General features: G+C 54.9%; 1 protein-coding gene across 1 annotated transcript in view; it reads right to left on the bottom strand.

Annotated features, from left to right (window-relative positions):
- The window catches only part of RACGAP1 (Rac GTPase activating protein 1), a 139720-nt gene extending 131267 nt beyond the window's left edge, over positions 1 to 8453 (bottom strand). The window contains exons 1-13 of the mRNA XM_037371285.1: positions 8392 to 8453; positions 6334 to 6487; positions 5169 to 5371; positions 4735 to 4871; positions 4480 to 4549; positions 4199 to 4252; positions 3379 to 3456; positions 3104 to 3215; positions 2779 to 2909; positions 2366 to 2530; positions 1624 to 1719; positions 1230 to 1428; positions 533 to 638 (exon numbers count right to left, since the gene is read on the bottom strand). Coding sequence (XP_037227182.1) covers positions 533 to 638; positions 1230 to 1428; positions 1624 to 1719; positions 2366 to 2530; positions 2779 to 2909; positions 3104 to 3215; positions 3379 to 3456; positions 4199 to 4252; positions 4480 to 4549; positions 4735 to 4871; positions 5169 to 5371; positions 6334 to 6412 — 1430 coding nt within the window. The 5' untranslated portion in view covers positions 6413 to 6487; positions 8392 to 8453. The remainder of the gene's footprint in view (positions 1 to 532; positions 639 to 1229; positions 1429 to 1623; positions 1720 to 2365; positions 2531 to 2778; positions 2910 to 3103; positions 3216 to 3378; positions 3457 to 4198; positions 4253 to 4479; positions 4550 to 4734; positions 4872 to 5168; positions 5372 to 6333; positions 6488 to 8391) is intronic.
- Between the last annotated feature and the right edge of the window lie 10426 nt (positions 8454 to 18879).

The following is an 18879-nucleotide window of genomic DNA, read 5'->3' as shown; positions in this document are numbered from 1 at the left end:
AAAATATGTGTGAAATATATTTTTTATATCTATAAGAAAAATATAAAAATATATAGAAATATATATTTTAAATATATTAAAAAATATATATAAAATATATATAAAAAAATAAAATAAGGTGGCTGTTTCTCACCCCTGGTCATATAACCTCCCCCCCCACCCCCCCCGTGCCCCGTGCTCCAGCCTCCGAACAAACAGGGTTTTTTGCAGAACAAACACTTGATGCTCACAACCGGTAACATCGGTTAATTAGACAAGGCACCGGTGGCAACATCCCCCTTCCAGCATCCCCAGCGCCCCTCCAGGGCCCCCATCCCCCCCCCCTTTTCCCCAGTGCCCCCCCTTCCCTCCCACTTTTCCCCAGAGCCCCCCTGTTGCTCCATCCCCTTTTTCCCCAGTGGCCCCCCCCATCCCCGTCCCTCCTCCCCCCTCCTCTCCCCCCTCGTCCGTCCCCCTCCCCTCCTCGTCCCCCCCTGCCCCCCTGCCCCATCCCTTTCCCCCTGTCCCCCCCGCCCCTCCCCCCAGGAGGTACCTCTGGAGGTGGATCATGAGGAACGCCAGCGTGTCCCTGTTGGCCTGAGGAAGCTCCCCAACCACTTGGTACATGGCAGCCACACTGTTGTCCTCATCCAGGATTTCTGGAGGGGGGGAACAAAAATAAAATAAAATAAAATAGTATTTAAACCTTAGAAAACGATCCCAGAGGCACAGCTGGGACATCACCCAGGGAGAAAGGAGGATGCCAGGAATGTCACACCCCACCGCAGTGATGGGGGGTCCTGCTGGAGCACTAGGGATTGCTGCCTTTTCCAGAAGGGAGATGCTCCTCGAGGGGGGAGGGGACATGCTCCTACTAGAGGGGGGGGACGGGGACGTCGACACTCCCTGAGGGAAGGGGGGGGACAGACACACAGGGTCCTCAGGGGAGGGGGGGTGGGGGCAGACTGGACATGCTCCCTTGTGGAGAGGGGGGAGACACGCTCCCCCCGGGAAGAGAGTGGGACACGGAGACAGGGGGGAGATGCTCACCCCGGGGAGGGGGGAGGGAGGGGGACACGGAGACAGGGGGACACATTCCCCTGGGGGGGGACGGGGACACGATGGACATGCTCCCCCAGGGAGGGGGGGGATGCTCTGAGCCCAGGTCTGCCGGTCCCCCCCAGCAGCTCAAGCTGCGCCCCCCAGCCAGCCTGGGGAAGGGGCTGGGGGCATCCCCCCCCCAGTTTTACCCGCAGCTTCCATAAAAGCCTTGTTCAGGCGGAAGGTGAGGAGCGGCTCCCTCAGGCTGCGCAGAAAGTCCTTGAGGAGGCTGCAGACGGCGTGGATGTCGTCCACTTTGCTGAGCAGGGGGATGCTCCTGCTCCTGAGAAACTTCTCCTTCAGCTCCCGCACCGTCTTCTCGCAGCCAGAGACCCGGTAAAGACCCGTCTGCTCAGGGTGGGGGAGGGGCAGAACAGTAATGACACGTATAAAACTCACTTTTTATTTCCACACACACATTCCCACCTTCCCCTCACCCGCCGAGCAGTGCTGGATGCCCCAATGAGATATTTGGGGGATTTATTTCTTGCCCCAACACCACGACCTGTTCCATCAGCGGCGTTGCGTGCCCCGTTTTCTTACCTCGCGCAGCCCTCGCCGCTCGATCTCGTTAACACAGTGCACTAGGATGGGAGGGATCATTGGAGGTGTGGAAGGGACAAAATCCAGCAAGGTCCCCTAAAAAGCAGAAAAAAAAAAATTAAAATAAACTCATTCATCAAGATATGGAAAAAACTCAAAAATTCACAGCAAGAGGGAAGAATAAAAAAAAAAGAAAAAGATTGTTGTGTCTTCACCGGCCCAGAGAGCAAATCCCACCAGCACAGCACAGGATTGCCCACCCAAAGGTGCCACCTTCCCAGCTCAGCACCCCCTTAATGCTGCACCCCCCCACCCTGCGGGTCGAACGCGATGTCAACGGGCTCGTTTTCATTTAATGATGCAGCTCTGAGCCACAGGAGCTTTTCCACGGAAGGTTGGAAGCTCAGCAGCCTCGAACCAACGGACCATCAACCAGATCCACCTGTTGGACAGAGCCTCCAAATTCAAAATAGAAGAAATTCATCCAGTTTGGTTCTTGGGCAGCCACGGCCCCAGAAAAAAAAAAAAAACAAACCGATGGAAAACGCGTGTGAAACCCCCAGAAAAACGTGGCTTAGAAGAAATTCATCCGGTTTGGTTCTTGGGCAGCCACGGCCTCAGAAAAAAAAAAAAAAAAAAAACCCAACGATGGAAAACGTGTGAAGCCCCCAGAAAAATGTGGGTTTTAAACTGGAAATATTTGCACCGGTGGCCGTACTGCCCCTCCATCAGGTCCACTCACCTCCCCGATGCGGACTGGGGTGCCGGTCAAGGTGGGGATGCAGGGGAGCGGGCAGCGGTCCCGGCACTCGGGGTGGGTGACCACGCGGCAATCTCGGCATTTCAGTGAGATTTTTCCAAATTTTACTCTCTTCCCACAGGGAACGCATGATTCGGGCTTGATAACCTAAGGATTCGGAGCGGTAGGAAGAGATTAGTGCACGTGGTAGCTCAGCTGGGTTAAGTCCTGATGACTGGGATAACGCATCCCACGATCCGTGTGGGTCGTGGGGACAGTTAATATTGACAGAGACATCACGGCTGGTGATAATGTAATAGATATATAAAATGATAGAGGCTCTGATCAATACTTGCCATCACACGTCTTTAAAAAAAATGGAAGTTTTTCCAAGTTTTTCCTGCCTGCAGACCTACCGTCTTGGACACGAACTCATGCAGCCGCACTGCCCCGTTGCTCTGTGGGGTGCTGGAGCCATCGGGCTCCAATTTGGATTCCGGCTGCTTGCTGCCCACGCTCGTCTCGCTGTTCCAAGGCTGCAAAGGACCTAAAAGGCAGGAGAAGGAGCAGTGACCCAAGGGGATCATCCTCCTTTGCAACCTTTGCTTTCAAAGCAAACGCATCGGAAACTAGAGGCGGCTGCCTCGGTCCTCCAGGAAGGTGACCAGAATATTTCGGGATAGCGTCCCGCTGGCCAAGTAGCTGCTTCAGGTCTGGGATCGAGGGAGAGACGACACCTACCGCTCTTCCTGCGGCCTCTGTAAGGCACCGTGTGGATGGTAGAGATGGCCTCGATGGGGCCACCATCGTTGGGGACCATGAGGGTGGTTTTTGCTATTATGGATTCGTTTCCCTGTAAAGGAGAAAAAAAAAAAAAAAAAAAAAAAAAAAATCGATGGTTTGTGGCCTCAGGACTGATGGGACGTGGGATTTTTCTACTTCACCCACCCAAGAAACAGGCAGGCAGCGTCGCCAACTGCTGTAAGCACCCACAGACCCAGCCGAGACCCCCATACCTGGTCCGCGGTGGAGCCGATCGATCGGGTTTTCTTCTGAGGACCTGGTGGCCCGTCAATGAACTGCCTGGAAGACCGCTGGAAAAAATACGGGATATTTCTGTCCGTGAAGCAGGTATGCTGGTAACTGGGTGAGATACCAGCTCGGGATAACTAGGAGGAGCAAACCAGTGCCTGCACACACCCTGGATGTGCTAGGTTCTTCCATGGTACCTATTTTTCACGGCCACCTTCAAGTTGCCATGAAGCATCTCTGCTCTTTCAAAGAATTTTCCTAGCCAGCTTTCTCATCCAGTTCAGAAAAAAAAAAAAAAAAAAAAGGGAAAAAACACCCCGAAACCACCAAACAAAACCACACACACACAAAACCCATACAACAGAAGGGCAACTAAGCAAGCCCCAAACTCTTCCACCGCTGCTAGTGTCCTTTCCCACCTGTGCATGTGAACAGCAGACCAGAACAAGCACAAACTCCTTCACAGAGTATTAAAAAATTTAATTATTAGCATCCTCCAGGATTTCCCTCGACCTGGTAACTGTTAGTACACTTCAAGTGCTTTGTTGCAAACTCCAAGTCATAACCAAACAAGATATGCGGAATTCTACTGCGGGCATTCTCGTTAGACAAATGCAATCAGAATTAACGTCCGATCTACGTTAATTCTGATCTGCAGCAGGTCTGAATCGCAGCAGCAGCACATCCACCTCCAGTTTGATCGCAATTAGTCGTTCTGACATCGTTATAGGCGGCTGGGAGATGACAGAGGGTGACACTGTGGTGGCTAAAGCCAACCACTTGATGGGGAAGGACGGAACGTACCCTTTTCGCTCTCTTTTTCAGCCTGACCGTTTTCACCAGGGAGGAATCCCAATCCTGTGGGAAATAACCCTGTTAGCTCTGTGTAAACACCCTGCATTCAATTTTTGCCAAGAGCACGCCAGCGAAATGCAAATTGGCTCTACCGGTGGAATACCGGAGTCATCTAAACACAAGGGATCTGGAGAGATTAATTAACCCATGCCCCGGGGGGGGGGGGGGGGGGGGGGGGCGGGGAGGAGGAAAACAACAACCCAAAACTTTAGAACTTTGAGTTACATTACCAGTGACTCATCCGTCTTGTCAAAGCTGATGTCTGACAGAATGGAGCCAGATTCATCTATGGTAGAGAGCCTAAAAAATGAAAAATTAGAAGAAACTCGTTCAAGTTTGCTTTTCAGTTGGTTCTCACGGACTCAGAAAGTGGGGAAAAAACCCAAACAAACAAAAAACCAGTTGATCCGGGTGCAGTACGCATCGCAGAGGTGATTATTTGGATTATTTGAGATGTTGCTCCAACAAAATGCTGTTTTCCCCACCTTTTGTTGCCTGGAGCCTCCATGGATGCCTGTGGTCTGTTGAGAAAAGCCAGGGCAGACTTCTGCTCCTCGCTCAGCTGGATGCTCCCCGACGCATCGCACATGAGCAGCTCTCGGATCAGTTGTATCTGCCGCTCCTGTAAAGGCAGACAATGATCAGCAGCTGCCAAAAACAGTGTTTAATTACCCTGTGAATCAATCCCAGGCACAGATGTCAATAGAGCATCAAGGGCTGCAAAGCCCCACGCTCTCCAGTTGTCTTTTCCCAATTCCAAGGAGCTAAACCAGGAATTTTCCTCCCCAGGAAAAAAAAACAAAAAAACCAAAAAAAAACCCACCACAAGTGTCAGTCCTTATTTTCCATAGGGGAATGCAGTTTAATCACCTTGTCTCCACACCCTAACAAGCAAAGCGGTGATAAAGGAATTACTCACCAGCTTTTCGCAATCCGTCTCGGCTTTCTGCCGGCGTTTGATCTCCACATCCACTTGGTTGCGAGCGTGTTTCAGCTTCACATCCAAAGCGCTGCGCTCGGCTTCGGTTTTCATGAGAAGATCTTTGCACCTGCCCAGCTCGTGCTCAGTTTTCTGCAGTTTTCGCCGATGCTCTTCAAAGTTCTTGGCTAACTCGATGAACTCTGGAGAGAAGATGGACACCTTGAGGTACCCAGGCGAGGGGACGCAGCACCCCTCCTTCCGCGGGCAGCGGGGAGCCGTGAACGTATCCCGCTCCCGATGGAAATGGGGAGAAACCAGCCCTTCGGCAAACACATGGATGCTACAACGTTCACAAATTCCTGTGGGTTTTCAGGCCAAGCCCTTTGTGTCAGCCGCCTCCCCCCCCCCAAATCCTACAACACAGGGGACCCTGCCGGGATCAGCCGCCCCCCCCCCCCCCCCCAATCCTACAACACGTGGGACCCTGCCTGGATCAGCCGCCCTCCCCCCCCCAAAAAAATCCTACAACACGTGGGACCCTGCCTGGATCAGCCGCCCCCCCCCCCCCCCCCCCCAAAAATCCTACAACACGTGGGACCCTGCCTGGATCAGCTGCCCCCCCCCCCCCCCCCGAAAAAAATCCTACAACACGTGGGACCCTGCCTGGATCAGCTGCCCCCCCCCCCCCCCCGAAAAAAATCCTACAACACGTGGGACCCTGCCTGGATCAGCCGCCCCCCCCCAAAAAAAAATCCTACAACACGTGGGACCCTGCCTGGATCAGCCGCCCCCCCAAAAAAAAATCCTACAACACGTGGGACCCTGCCTGGATCAGCCCTCCCCCCCCCCCCCCCCCCAAAAAAAAAACTAGACCCTGAGACCCTGTGCAGATCAGCCCCCCCAAAAAAGCCACAACACGAGCCCCTGCGCGGATCAGCTCAGCTCACTACAAGCAGAATGTGACCCTGCCTGGAAATGCATCTCGTGACTTTATCTTTCTCCAAAATGAGGAAAAAAAACCCCAAACCAACCCTGACATCACACCACCTGCCGCGGTCTAATTAGCCACGGCATCGTCAAAAGCTTCTTCATCAAGAGCTGATGTTCGTCTGCGCTTTGGATGCGTCCGAAGACGACACCACCCGCTTGGAGTGGAACTTACGGCATTCGCTTCCCTCGCTCAGCACCTCCGCCTGGCGCACCAGCAGCTCCAACAGGCTCCGCATCGCCGGCTCCATCATCCCGCCGGGAACCGGGGCTCGGCGACCACCCCAGAGCCCCCCAGCCCACCTCCAGGCAGCGAGCGTCTTCCCAGCCTACGGAAAAGAGAATCCGCTTCCGAATTCTGGATTTTTCCAGAGTTTTAGTAGCTGCACAAGCATAAGTACATTAAGGGTTGCGTTTTTTGGGGGGGATCTGGCCATCCGAATTCTTCCACCAAGGATCCAGGGCTAAATAAACCACCCAACCCTTCCTTCCCAGCCCATGGGAAAAGAGAATCCGCTTTGGAATTCCTGATTTTCTAGAGTTTTAGAAGCTGCAGAAATAAAACTACATTAAGAGTTGTGGGTTTTGGGGATCTGGGCATCTGAATTCTTTCACCAAGGATCCAGGGCTAAATAAACTGCCCATCCCTTCCTTCCCAGCCTGAGGAAAAGAGAATCCACTTCAAAATTCCAGATTTTTTTCAGTTTTAGAAGCTGCACAAGCAAAAAATACGTTAAGAGTTGTGGTTTTTGGGGATCTGGGCATCCAAATTCTTCCACCAAGGAACCAGAGCTAAATAAACATCCCAGCCCTCCCTTCCCACCTCCAAACTGCGAGCGTCTTCCCAGCCTAAAGAAAAAGAGAATCTGCTTTGGAATTCCTGATTTTCCAGAATTTTAGAAGCTGCAGAAATAAAACTACATTAAAAGTTGTGTTTTTTGGGGATCTGGCCATCTAAATTCTTCTGCCAATGATCCAGGGTTAAATAAACGACCCATCCCTTTCTTCCCAGCCTAAGGAAAAGAGAATCCACTTTGGAATTCCGGATTTTCCACAATTTTAGAAGCTGCAGAAATAAAAATAAATTAAGAGTTTTGGGGTCTGGGCATCTGAATTCTTTCACCAAGGATCCAGGGCTAAATAAACCGCCCATCCCTTCCTTCCCAGCCTAAGGAAAAGAGAATCCACTGTGGATTTCCAATTTTTTCCAGAGTTTTAGTAGCCGCAGAAATAAAACTATGTTGAAGTTTTGGGGATCTGGGCATCCAAATTCTTCCCCAGGGGACGAAGATCCTTGCTTCTCCACAGCCGACGGGCAGCAGAGCCATGGAGAGAGGCAGCTCCAGGGCTCGGAATTCCGGGATGAAGATTCCCAAACCATCCTCCTCCTCCTCCAGCCCGGGGGCTACTTAGGCCACCAAAAACCTCAAGGCCTCGGCAGATCAAACCCGAAGCAGCGTTTGGGGGAAATTTGAAGAATTTGATATTTAGAACTTACGGCACCGGCAGAATTCCGGCCCTCAGCACATTTTCCCTGGAAAATGCGTGGGAAAGTCTCCAGCCCGGCACCGCGGAAATTAATTTGTTAACGCGGGAGCAGGAGGGATGGTCTCGGCTAATTAAGCCGTCCCTCGACTAATTAACCCGCAGGTGCCGGAAGGGGCTGGGAGAGGCCGGGAGGGAGGATGAGGAGCCAGCGGAGCACTGTGGAGGCCTCCATGGAAGGTTCTGGAAGCGCTGGCTTCGCCGGGGTGGGGGCCATAGCCACATGGCGGCCTTGGGGCTGGGGGGGCTGTGAGGGGGGGCAGAGGCAAGGCCCCCCCACCTGCACCTCCTTGACTTAAGGGGGGGCACTGGGGATCCCCCGACCCTTGGGCCCCCCCAGGCCACTTACCGGGGACCCCCGCGGGGCCCCTCCCAGGCAATTACCGGAGCTCCCCCGGGACTCCCTGGCCACCCACCGGGGAATCCCCCCCGGGACCCCCCCTCCCGGCCACTCACCGGGGACCCCCCCGGCCTCCCGGCCACTCACCGGGGACCCCCCCGGCCTCCCGGCCACTCACCGGGGACCCCCATCCTCCTGGGGACTCACCGGGGACCCCCCCCCCCGGGACCCCCCCTGGCCACTCACCGGAGAATCCCCTCTCCTAAACCCTCCCCCCCGCCCCGGGCACTCACCGGGGACCCCCCCAGACACTCCGCTGGAGCCCCGGTTCCCCCCCCGCGCACTTACCGGGGCCGCCGGCCCAGCTCCGGCTCCAACCGCCCAACCCAACCGCCCCGCACTTGGGTTTGAATCGCTGCTGCCAGCCAATCCCAGCGTGCTCCCCGCCCTCCCGGCCTCTCATTGGCTCTGTTCGCTCGGCGCCTGAAGCCAAGCCGCCACCATGTCCGTTGAGGGCGTGGCCTGTGCGTTCAACTCCCCGGCGCGCAGGCGGGCGCGGCGGCCCCTACAGCCGAGTGATGAAGCCGGCCGGGCGCCATCTTTACTGCTGGTCGCCGGCTCCGGCCCACGTTGCTTAGCAACGGAGCCGGCCGGGGACGCCGGCAGGGCCTAGGCCTCCCGCTGCTCTGCGGGCCCGAGCGCGGCCACGGGCACCAGAAGGGCTGTTTTGGGGAGAAAAACCCTGTTCTTAGGCAAAACCCCGGCTGTGGTTTTAAGCTGAGCCATTGTCCCACGGCACGGGTGGGCCTGAGCCCCCTGGCAGCCGCTCTGCACAGCACCGCCAGGCCTGGATGCGGCCTGCAGCTGGTTCAGAGCGTGGATATTTCACCGGGAGCTCGTTTATTACATCTTGTCGCTTCAAAAATACAAAGCCTCGACTGATTTCTGCCTCGGAAACGTCAGTCAGAATAACAGCCGGCAACCGAGCGGTGAAACGCTGTCCTGAGCCACGTAGGAGCCCTCCATTTGCAGACATTTAATATGCAAACCGACCAAACACAGAGCCAAAGCCGACGATGACGAGAAGGGAAATCGCATAATCATAAAATAACAATGCGTTTTAATCTTTTAGATCAGAAACAAAACAGCGGGTAATGGAAGAATAGATATTAGCAATTAGAAAGCGGAACTAAATGCTTAAAATTGCTAAGTGGGAAAGGGAGTTCGTAAAGCAGATTGCTCTCCAGCACCCAGCTGCTTTGTCAGAAGTGCTTTATTTAGGTTATATAGTCTGCTTTAACTTAATTAATAATAATTAATTCATAATAGATTGTAAAAAGCCTCAAGGTCTTCTGAAAAGTAAACATTAACGAAGCTTCCTTCAGGAAGATAGTCAAAATTATCTGTTTTATAGGGGAACGGAGGCCTGGAAGAGACGCATCCTCCGAGTCCACGGTGGAGTGAGAGGAAGGCGCTGACCTTGATATTTGACCTCACGGCACGGAAAAATCACCCAAAAGCCCCATTTACCCCAGTCTGGAAAGCAGGTTGGAGGCTGATGGTGACACCTGGCTCTGCTGAGAGCCTCTTGTGCGTGCACATCCCGGCCTGGCACATCCCGGCCCCCCCATTTCTGAAGAGGTTCAGCTGCTTTGGTGTCAGCCCCGGGGCCTCCTGCAGCTCCTGCCTGTAATTAAATCTTCGCAGCAAAGATGTCTCTATTGGCAGATCATATTTATAGGCAGGCGAGTTGTTTTAGTGTCATTCTTAAGAGTTAAGGAGGCTTATGCTCATAAGCAAATTCTCCCCTCTTTTTAAATTGTCATCCGCAATCTCATGCCGATAAAAAGGCACATTATTTTAGATTATTGCCCCCGTGGTGCTTGTAGTGAGTTACTGCGTTAGATGCCGGGTTTCAGTGTTACACAAATTAGATTTCTTCCATATGTGTTCAGACATTGTACTTCCAAATCCTCCTCTGAAACGTGACGGGTGAGAGCTCCAAGGGCATCAGGGGCTTGTGTACCCCCCCAAAAAAGCTTCTCAGAAGCCCCCCCTCGCCTGCTGATGTGATGTGGCCGTGGCCAATGGGCCACCACACCACTTGCTCCGTCCCAGCCCTGGTCCCTAAAAGCTTTGTAGTTTTTCTTTCCTCCCTCCTGCCTGATGCATGATGAGAGCAGAGGGGTCAGAAGCACCTTGCAGATACAGCTATTCCAAGAGAGAGAAGGCAAAAGGCTTGAGGGCCTTTTCAGGAGCTGCTTTGTTGCAAAGTAATTATATTCTCTTTTGTTTGTGTCAGGGAGGGGAGGGAGAAGCCTTGAAATGTCTCATCTGGGAAACCGTTAATAGAATTTATGCTAATTTGATGATTCTGGCGATTACTGGCGGAAGCACTTCACATTTTCAAGCAGCAGAAATTCTCCTCCAGTTCCTCCTGCAGTCTTGCTCCCTTTGGTCTTTAGCCCGGTCGCCTCCTCCAGCCACCGGAGAATCCTCCTTTGCTGGGCAGCACTTGTGGACCCCGTGACGCGACCGGGATTTTTGTTTATGCCGATGCCAGTGGGCTCTCCAGTGACCCTATGCCTCGATTTTGGGGGGCAGGATACAAAGAAATCTGCCCCGGCGCCTCGCCGTACTAGCGAGTGACCCTGCAATAACAAACCTTTCCCCGCCAGCCTCATCCTCTGGTGAAGCTTTGCAAACACAAATCTCTCTGCCCAGCTCCTGCGTAATTAACTCCAGAATTGCAAACCCATTTGTGCAGCTTTGCGCTCAGGGGAAACCTTTATTAAGTTCCTTTTAATCCAAAACCAGTTAGCGCATGATGGCCTTCATAAACAGTCATAAAAAAAAAAGAAAAAAAAGGGGGAGGGGGGGGATGCGGGGAAGAAAGCAGAACTAGAAACTTGAAGACGGCAACCTTTCTCCAGGGGAAAAAAAGGGAGGACAGATGATCTTAAGTGCATTTCTATTGATGCGTTAATGCAGATTGGGTTGCAAAAATGATTCAGTAGCAGGAGGAAAATAGCCAGCAGGCTGAGCAGGGAGGGCAGCCTGGGTTTAACTGGAGGAAGCTGGACATTTTGGGGAATTAATTTTGGATTTTTCATGCCTGGCCCGAGCCACAGGCCGGCAGATGGCATCACGCTCATGCCGTTGGGTGGGAGCTGCGGGGTTCAGCCATCCCTCGTCTGTGCAAAATATTGCTCGGGCGCCTTGCCCGTGCAGCCGGCGAGGAGGGTGCCGAAGGAGCCGTGTCGCTCCAAAGGATGAACCGGGTTTATCTGTCATCTCCTGCCGGCGTGGACCCAGCGTCGTTCCTCCAGCGGTGCCTGGCGGCTCGGATGGGATCGGCCAAAGCTGTCTGCAGCCACGCGCGGTCCATCCTCTCTGCTCCTCATAGTGAAACAGCACATTAATGTCAGCGGAGGAGCCACGGCCTTACCCTGAACTCGTTAAAAAACAATGGGAGTCTCTCTTGCCTTCATCTGGCTTTTAATGAATGACCTCTTGTCGCCGGGAGCTGTGTGCAGTGACAAAGGACCTTTGTGGGCTGATATTTATGATTTCATTTAAGCCAGGGAGTAAGCTGAGGGAGAGAGGTAGAAAATAAGAGCTGAGATGATGTTTCCTGCTATAAACTCAAGGGATCTTTATCTCGTTTTGGTACTAATACAGTTGTCATCTCTTAAATATTTGAGCAACTCGCAGCCATGAACGCTCCCACACTGGAAGGACGCGGGGGTCATGCTCGGTGGCAGGGCAGCGAACCGCTCCGGCTCTCCCGAGCCTCCTGCATGCCTCTGGGCTGGAACACGGGGGCGAGGGGAAGGGTTTGTATTTTCCTGGTGGTCCCAAAGAATTGCCCATGCATAAAGCCCTGCTGTGGGAGCCCACAACCCACTTGTGGGGGGCCGGCGTGCAGCCCTGGGCTCAGCGCAGCTGCCGGGGCCGAACAGCCCTCCCCACGCCGGCGACTTGCCAAGGCTGATAAATTTTTGCCTTTTCCTTCGGCAGGCCTCGGTGGCAGATTAAGCAGCTGGGAGTCTGGAGTGAGAGCGTGTCCCCTCTCCTTTGCCATGCAAACAGAGAAAATTAATCTTCCAGCTTCCTCTGATATTTGGGCTGAATTACAAGCTGGGAGCGGAGATAAAGCGCGGGCGAAAGGAAGGTACAGGTACAGGAGAGAGCCAGGCTGCCTGGCACAGGTCTTTGTCCATGCAGATAACGGCTCTCCTCCTCCCCGTGTCATGCATAATTCACCAGCACTGCCTCCCTCCGTCCTGGTCATCCCTCTCTCCGCTTTCACTGCTTCTTTCTACCGAAGCAGGAAGCCTCCCCGTCTCTGCAAGCCCGGCTGCGGGTGCAGGAGCACGCTCACGTGTGCAGAGCGAGCTCGCGTGTGCATCCAGAGACACAGCCAACATGCGACGCTCCGCTGCAGCGTGGCTCTCTTTGGGGGCTTGCCCTGGGATGTAGGGAAGGGGGTAGCGTTCCCTCCTCCCGGAGGCTGATGGAGATGGGGTACGATGGAGACGGGGCACCGGTGTCCCGGCACTGGCCCAGCTACCCCAAACCGGCACGTCAACTTCTGCAAGGGCTTCGTGTGTGATTTCGTATGCCCGTCACATCCCAGCCTCGCTAACCACGCTCTCTGCCTAAATCCCTCTGATGTTAGAGTTGGATAGAGGTTACATCCTTTGGGATACCAACCCCAGCGTTAACAGACACCAACTGCATTTTATTTGGTCGATCATCCGGTGGCTTCTCTGCACTGTTCTTGACAGAACTGTGCCGCACGGAGCAGAAAAGCCACGGAGGTTTTCCATCGCCACCGAAGAGTTTCTTTCCCAGAACAAAGCAGAAATAACCCCGGTCACTCCCAGCCAAACAGCGAACATAGACACCTGCTTAATTATTTTTGCTTTATAAATGAAAGCAGTGCCGTGAGTTTAATAACCACTGCTTGGGAGTAATTGGGGTGATTATTGTATGGCCCAGGGGGAAAATTGCAGCTTGTTATCTCCAGGGAGTAGCATTAGGATCCAGCAGATAATCAGAATGTTATTTGTTGCACTTTAGATGACATTTCTTATGGATTTCGAAGTGATAGCGATCAAACCGTGTTGCCAGAGCCACCCCCAAACTGGGGAATCTGGAGACCTGGAAGCTAAACAGCACCTGAAGCTGCCCGGGAGAGCTGCTTTTCCAGCGGAACAGGATGAATAACAGATATATGTGCCGCGTTCGAGCTCAAACCCTTCTCCATCTGAGTGCCACTCATCTCTTTTTTAATTTGATCTTCTCATAAAAGAGATGACACTCAAGATGCTGCCGGGGAGGACGTAAAGGGGGGAATAATCAGCCCTAACGTGCCACCGGCCAGCTCTATAGCCAGCAATAAGGGCGCTGGAGACCTTCCCTCCTTTGTTTCTCCCCCCCCACCCCCAATCGATAGCCTCTGCCCCCCCTTACAGCAGCCCTGAAATTCGAGGCTCCATCAGGAGCGACGCTCTGGCACTGCGGCAGCATCCGACCCGTGTCCGCAGGGTCTGGCAGAGCCCGGCAGCGCTGAGCATCCTCCCTGTGCATGCCACAATTGCCCCCCACGGCCCAGCCAAGCGGCTCCCACCGGCACTGCCCTCTCCGGAGAGTGTTTGTGTGCTGTCAGCTAGCAGCCCTTAGCTCTTGGGGGGTTTTGGAGCCAGGGGAACCGGTTCTAGCAAAACCCAGGTGCAGCGGATGGGCAAGATGCAGCACGGTGATGCCACCCCAACACCAGCCCTCCCCCGGGCACCGCGAGCCATGCTCCTCCAGCCTGGCCGCTGCGCTGGAAAGAGGATCTTCAGCCAGGCTAAGCGCAGCCAGAGCCTCTGGTGCTCCCCTTTTTTTGTAGGTTTGCTGCACCAGGAGTGTCCCCAAATCCTGGTTTGGGCTGACGGGTGACATGGCAGCACCTCGGTACCCGCGGGATGCCGGCGAGGAGGATCCTGCCAGACCCTGGCGGACGCGGAGCCAAGGCAGGCTCCAGTATCGATCCCCACGATCAATGACAATTCAAGGCCTGGAAATGACGGCGCCTTTTCTGAGTCCTCGATTCCCAGCCCAGGCCAGGCGGGGGGAGGAGGGGGCTAGCCCGGAGGTCAGCAATAATCCGGAGCAGAGCTGCGATTGCAGCAGGTGAGCTGTTTAACGGAATTGGATGCGTAACGAGACAAAAGGCACAGAGGAAGGAGATCCAGTGGGATCCGGGACCGGAGCTTTGGCTTTGGCACGTTGGCACCCAAATTTTGGTGCAATATTTATGGAGGGTGAGTGGGCAGGAGAGCTGGCAGTCAGGAATTAAAGCTGCTTCCATCCTTATCTCCCAGGTGGATACGCACGGGGAGGGGTGGGAACTGCGAGCCAGCCCGGGGTGACCGGGTCTGAAACCGTCTGTGGATTTAACGAGGCCGAACTTCGTTAGCTCAGCTGATGGGGAGCAGAGCAGAAGCACCGAGGAGGGAAAAAACCAGCACACCCCCAGGGTCCAGCGGCAGGCATTCCCACCGGGAAGCCCCTGGCATGGCTGGGTGGGCACTGCACGGCCAGGGGACACAGCAAAGCTGCCCCAAAGGCAGTGGGTGAGGGGCCAGCGGTCTTCCAAGCCGAGTTTAAATTCACTTTTAAACGGGGGAGCGCCGGAGCTGCCTCGCTTTCTCTCCTAATTTTTTTGCTCAGCGGTGAGATGAAGGCCAGGGATGCTCTGCCCTCGGGTGGGTTCCTGTTTCCCACAGGCAGAGCCACAAGCAGCCACTGCTCGGCATTTACGCCGCCAGGAAAACCACAGGGAAAGGGACGGATACAGCCTGGATAGCTGCAGAGCCGAGGGGGTTTTGCAGGCAACTCATCCCCAGGAAGAGCAGCTCAGCTCCCGCAGCGGCCAGCCGGGTACCCCAGCCCCAGCACGGCTGCTTCGTCTCCACAATCCCTTGGGAATCCCCGGCTCTCACATAACGTGCTGGTAATTAACTCGCTTATTGGCTTTGCTTTTGCTGAGATTGCACGTTCAAGATGGGCTCCATCTGCTCCTTGCACGGGCTTGGCTGCTGAGGGAGGGGAGCAACACCAACACCCCCCCCCATCCCCATTTATAACGAGAGAAATGTGTTATTTCTGTAAACGGGGGACAACAAGGCCAAGCCATGCTGGGGACCGGTCCCAGCCCTGTGCCACCTCTGCCCAGTTCCACCAGCACTTTCCCCACCCCCCAAACTCATCCCAACCAGCCCAGGCTCTGCCAGGGCCACCGCGGCCACCGGCTTCATTCTGTTGTTTTAGGGGATTTGCATCTCTCCCTTTAATTTCTCTTCAAGGCAAGAAGCAGCCAAGTGGGACCGTGTTTTTAAGGAGAAGCCGGACCGCTGCGTGGCAGACGCGCTGCTCTATACGCCTGGAGCATATAGCGCTCGATTTCCTCCCTGCCCACCACCATTCCTCCTGGAGAAATGGGACACCAACACCAAGGAGCAGCAACACGGGAGGAACTTCCAGCTCCAGCCTTTCCCCGGCAGGTTCCATCCCCCTTTGGCTCTCCTGTGGTTCCTATAAATCCTCCCCAGGTTATTCCAGCCGCTGTCACGGAGCTGGAGCAGCAAATCTCAGCTTAGCTCGGAGCCAAGAGGCGCAGCGCACGTGGCGCTCGCCGGGTCCCCCAGCACCCATCTGCACCGCCTTTGTCTCCTCAGCCTTTGAGCGCTGCTTTGCCTCCTCTCTCTGCTGCAAAGAAACGCATTCGTTGCAACATTGCTTTAATTTGTTTGCCAGCTTTCAGAGAGCTGCTCCCATCGGTGCTGTTTGGAGGATTTTTGCACGCTGGCAGCGTTAACCCTTTGGCTCCTGCACCCTCTCTCGAGCTGCTGGAGCATCTTCGCACGCCTAAGATGCACGAGCTGCCTTCTCCATCACGCATCCGCAGCACTCGGGGCCATGGCCCTGGCACTTACCAGCTGGGGGATCCATTTCCCCTTCCCGCTAGCCTCAGCGTTTCCTTAATGAGATGAGTTTTGTTGTGACCACAACCGGTGTCAGAGGGAATAAAAGAAAATGTGATCTGAACGGGCTCTGTGGTGGTGACAAGGACACGGGGACAAGCAGAGAACGGCCACGGGCTGGATCCGCACCCAGGCAGGAGCTGGGGGATCCTGTTGCCCTGTGCCATGCGTCGTGCATCCCGGCATCCCACCCCTATGCCCACGCATGTGATGCCCGTGGCCTGGGGCTGCAGCACGGCCTTTGTCGGGGGCCGGCATGGCCACCGACCCCGCGGGGCATTTCTTCTCCCGCAGCTCCAAACCAGCTTCGGCTTCCCAGATGGATATCGGAGCAGCGAAGACAGCGAGGACCCGGGAGCAGCAGCCCCCCAGGTCCCCGCTTGACCCAGCAGCCTGTGAAATGAGTTTGTTTGGTCTCTGTCGCCCGCTTCCAGGTCCCATCCAGCCTGAGCATCTTCAGACCCTCCGGTCCAGGGGAGCAGCCCTGGCACTGCGTGTGTCCCAGATGAGGGATAAGACAAGTGAGGAAGGCAGGAGCCAGCCAAGGTGGAATGGATGTGCGGGGAAAGCGCTGCAGGACGGCCGAGCAGCAGCCAGTGGTTTTGCCTTGCCTCATGCTAATTGCTCCAGCTAATGAAGCAGCACGTTCAACTCAGTGACTTTCCACAGGGTTTCCATCTGCCTTTGGTTCGCGATGCGCCGTTCACAACTCTGGAGAGCTGCCGCTGCTCAATCCCAAGATTTCCAGGATGGCAAAAGCATGGAAACAGCCCCGAAAGGACTGGAAAGCCACAGCAGCCCCAAAGCAGGTGAGAGGCACCCATCTCGGAGGGCAACGAGCCGCAGGAGGAGGAAACCCCAGGTCTTCAGCCCCCGACGTGCAATGTTGGTACAACACAGATGCAGCGACACAGCTCTTCCCGAGGCTGCCGAGGTGTTACCTGCCTTCCAGCAGGAGATGGGCCCCGGGGAGTTCATCTCCTGGTCCTGGGGATGGTTCCTGCTGCTGAAACCCCTAGGAGAGCCCAAGCCACCTTCCCCATCGCCCCCCGTGCCTCCGGGTCCCGCGCACTCGCGCTGCAAGGTGCCTGGTTGTTAAAGCGATTCAGCCTCCTTTTTATCCCCAGCGCGGTTCTGAAGGTTTAAATAGAAAGATATCAAAATAAAAGATAATTGTTGAGAAAGATGAATAGAAGGGAGGGAAAAAAAAAAACCAACCCAACACCAAAAAACCAACGCCATCAGCACGGAGGAACTCTTGTCTAATTTCTCACCCACGCAGAGCGCAGCGATATTAGTGCCTTCAACTCCAGTTCAGAAAAGCTTTCATGGCTTTAGCACCAGCTACCCCAACAGCTTGTCCTTTTAATAAGCTGAGGCCTCCCGATAGCGTGTCTGCCCACGGGAGACCCCACAGGGACGTGGTTAATCCGGGCAGAAATAGCACAGAGCATCCCTGCGCTCACCTGAGCGAGGAATCCCTCATCTGGGGCAGGAAAAGGTTCAAAATCACCCCAAAATGCAAGGGGGAGAGGGGACCCCCCCCTCCCTCGCCGCCGAGGCGGTGGTACCCAGTCTGTGCTGCTGGGTGTCCTCATCCTCCTCCACCGCCACCGGCTTTGGGTTTTGGCCACGGAGGCCTTTAATTATCCAAACTGCTGCCCCTCACAAAATTAAATGCCGCTGAGGATGACTCAGTGTTTAATGGACTGGCGGCTCCGCGCGCCGGGAGAGCCAAGCGGGTGCAAGCGAGAGCAGAGCGCAGCACAGCATCAATCAGACGGAGACACCCTGCACGGGGGCGAGCGACCCAGCCGCTCCGAGCGGGGAGGCAGGCGACCTGCTGATGGGCAACAGTGGCATTTTTATTCAGGATAACCCCACCGGTGACTCCTGGAAGTGGCAGCTCCAGCTTGACCCTCTGGCCAGGCTCTCTCCGACCCCTCACAGCGACGGCCGCGCGGGCAGCGGGGATGCACTGGGTTTGGAAATCCCACAGTCTCGTTTCCCAGGATTCAGGTGCGGTGGTTTCCTTTGGAAAAGGCTGGGAATTGCTCCGGCATGCTTTAAAAGACAAAAGCAAATAGGTGCCAAAAGCTGCAAAGTGAGGCTTATCCCTGCCTCCGCTTGCCGACCCGGGATGGCAACGTGCTCTGGGCCAGCCCGAGCCAGCAATGGCAAGGAGCAGCCCTGCTAATAGCCTCGTTAGTCTCCCCAAGATGCTGAGGCTTTGGCTTCCAGCAGATAATTAGCCATGCGCTTATGAATTAGGATGCCCTGGACCTCTACCAGGACTTAGGTGGAGGCAATGGAACTGCTCTTGGTTCAGAGCTGGAGCAAGGAACGCCTTGAGAAGCGGCCCAAAGCAATGGGGATGGCTGGTGGGGACCAGGAGAAGCGGTACCCAGCCCCACGCAGATGCCAACGGCCCCCTGATGCTGGAGCCACCCCAGCAGCGAGGCAAGCACGTGTAAAAAATCCTGGGAAGGTCCCCCAGCGCTGCATTTGAATCCTATTTCTTGTGGCTAAAAATGCTGATGGTTATTTCCCCAAGCTCCCAGGAAGAGTTTGGCCCCAAAACAGGCTCCTGGAAGCAATTTCCGATGAGCAATCTGTAATACCAGAGCTGATGGAAGCAATTTGCCACCCATTAGCAGAGATCATGGGATGTGAAGATCCTGCCATCCAGCTCAGGTTTAAGGGGGAGGGGGGCTTGAATTTTTCCCCTTCTCCCCCAGGATTTCTGGTTTGGATGGGATGGGGGTGACAGACGGGGCTGCGAGACTGGACCAGCCTTGCA

This window comes from Falco rusticolus, chromosome 19 (genome assembly GCF_015220075.1).
Source record: "Falco rusticolus isolate bFalRus1 chromosome 19, bFalRus1.pri, whole genome shotgun sequence".
NCBI classification, from domain to species: Eukaryota; Metazoa; Chordata; class Aves; order Falconiformes; family Falconidae; genus Falco; species Falco rusticolus.
Note: the sequence above shows the minus strand (reverse complement) of the source record. Positions and strands in the feature narration are given on the sequence as shown.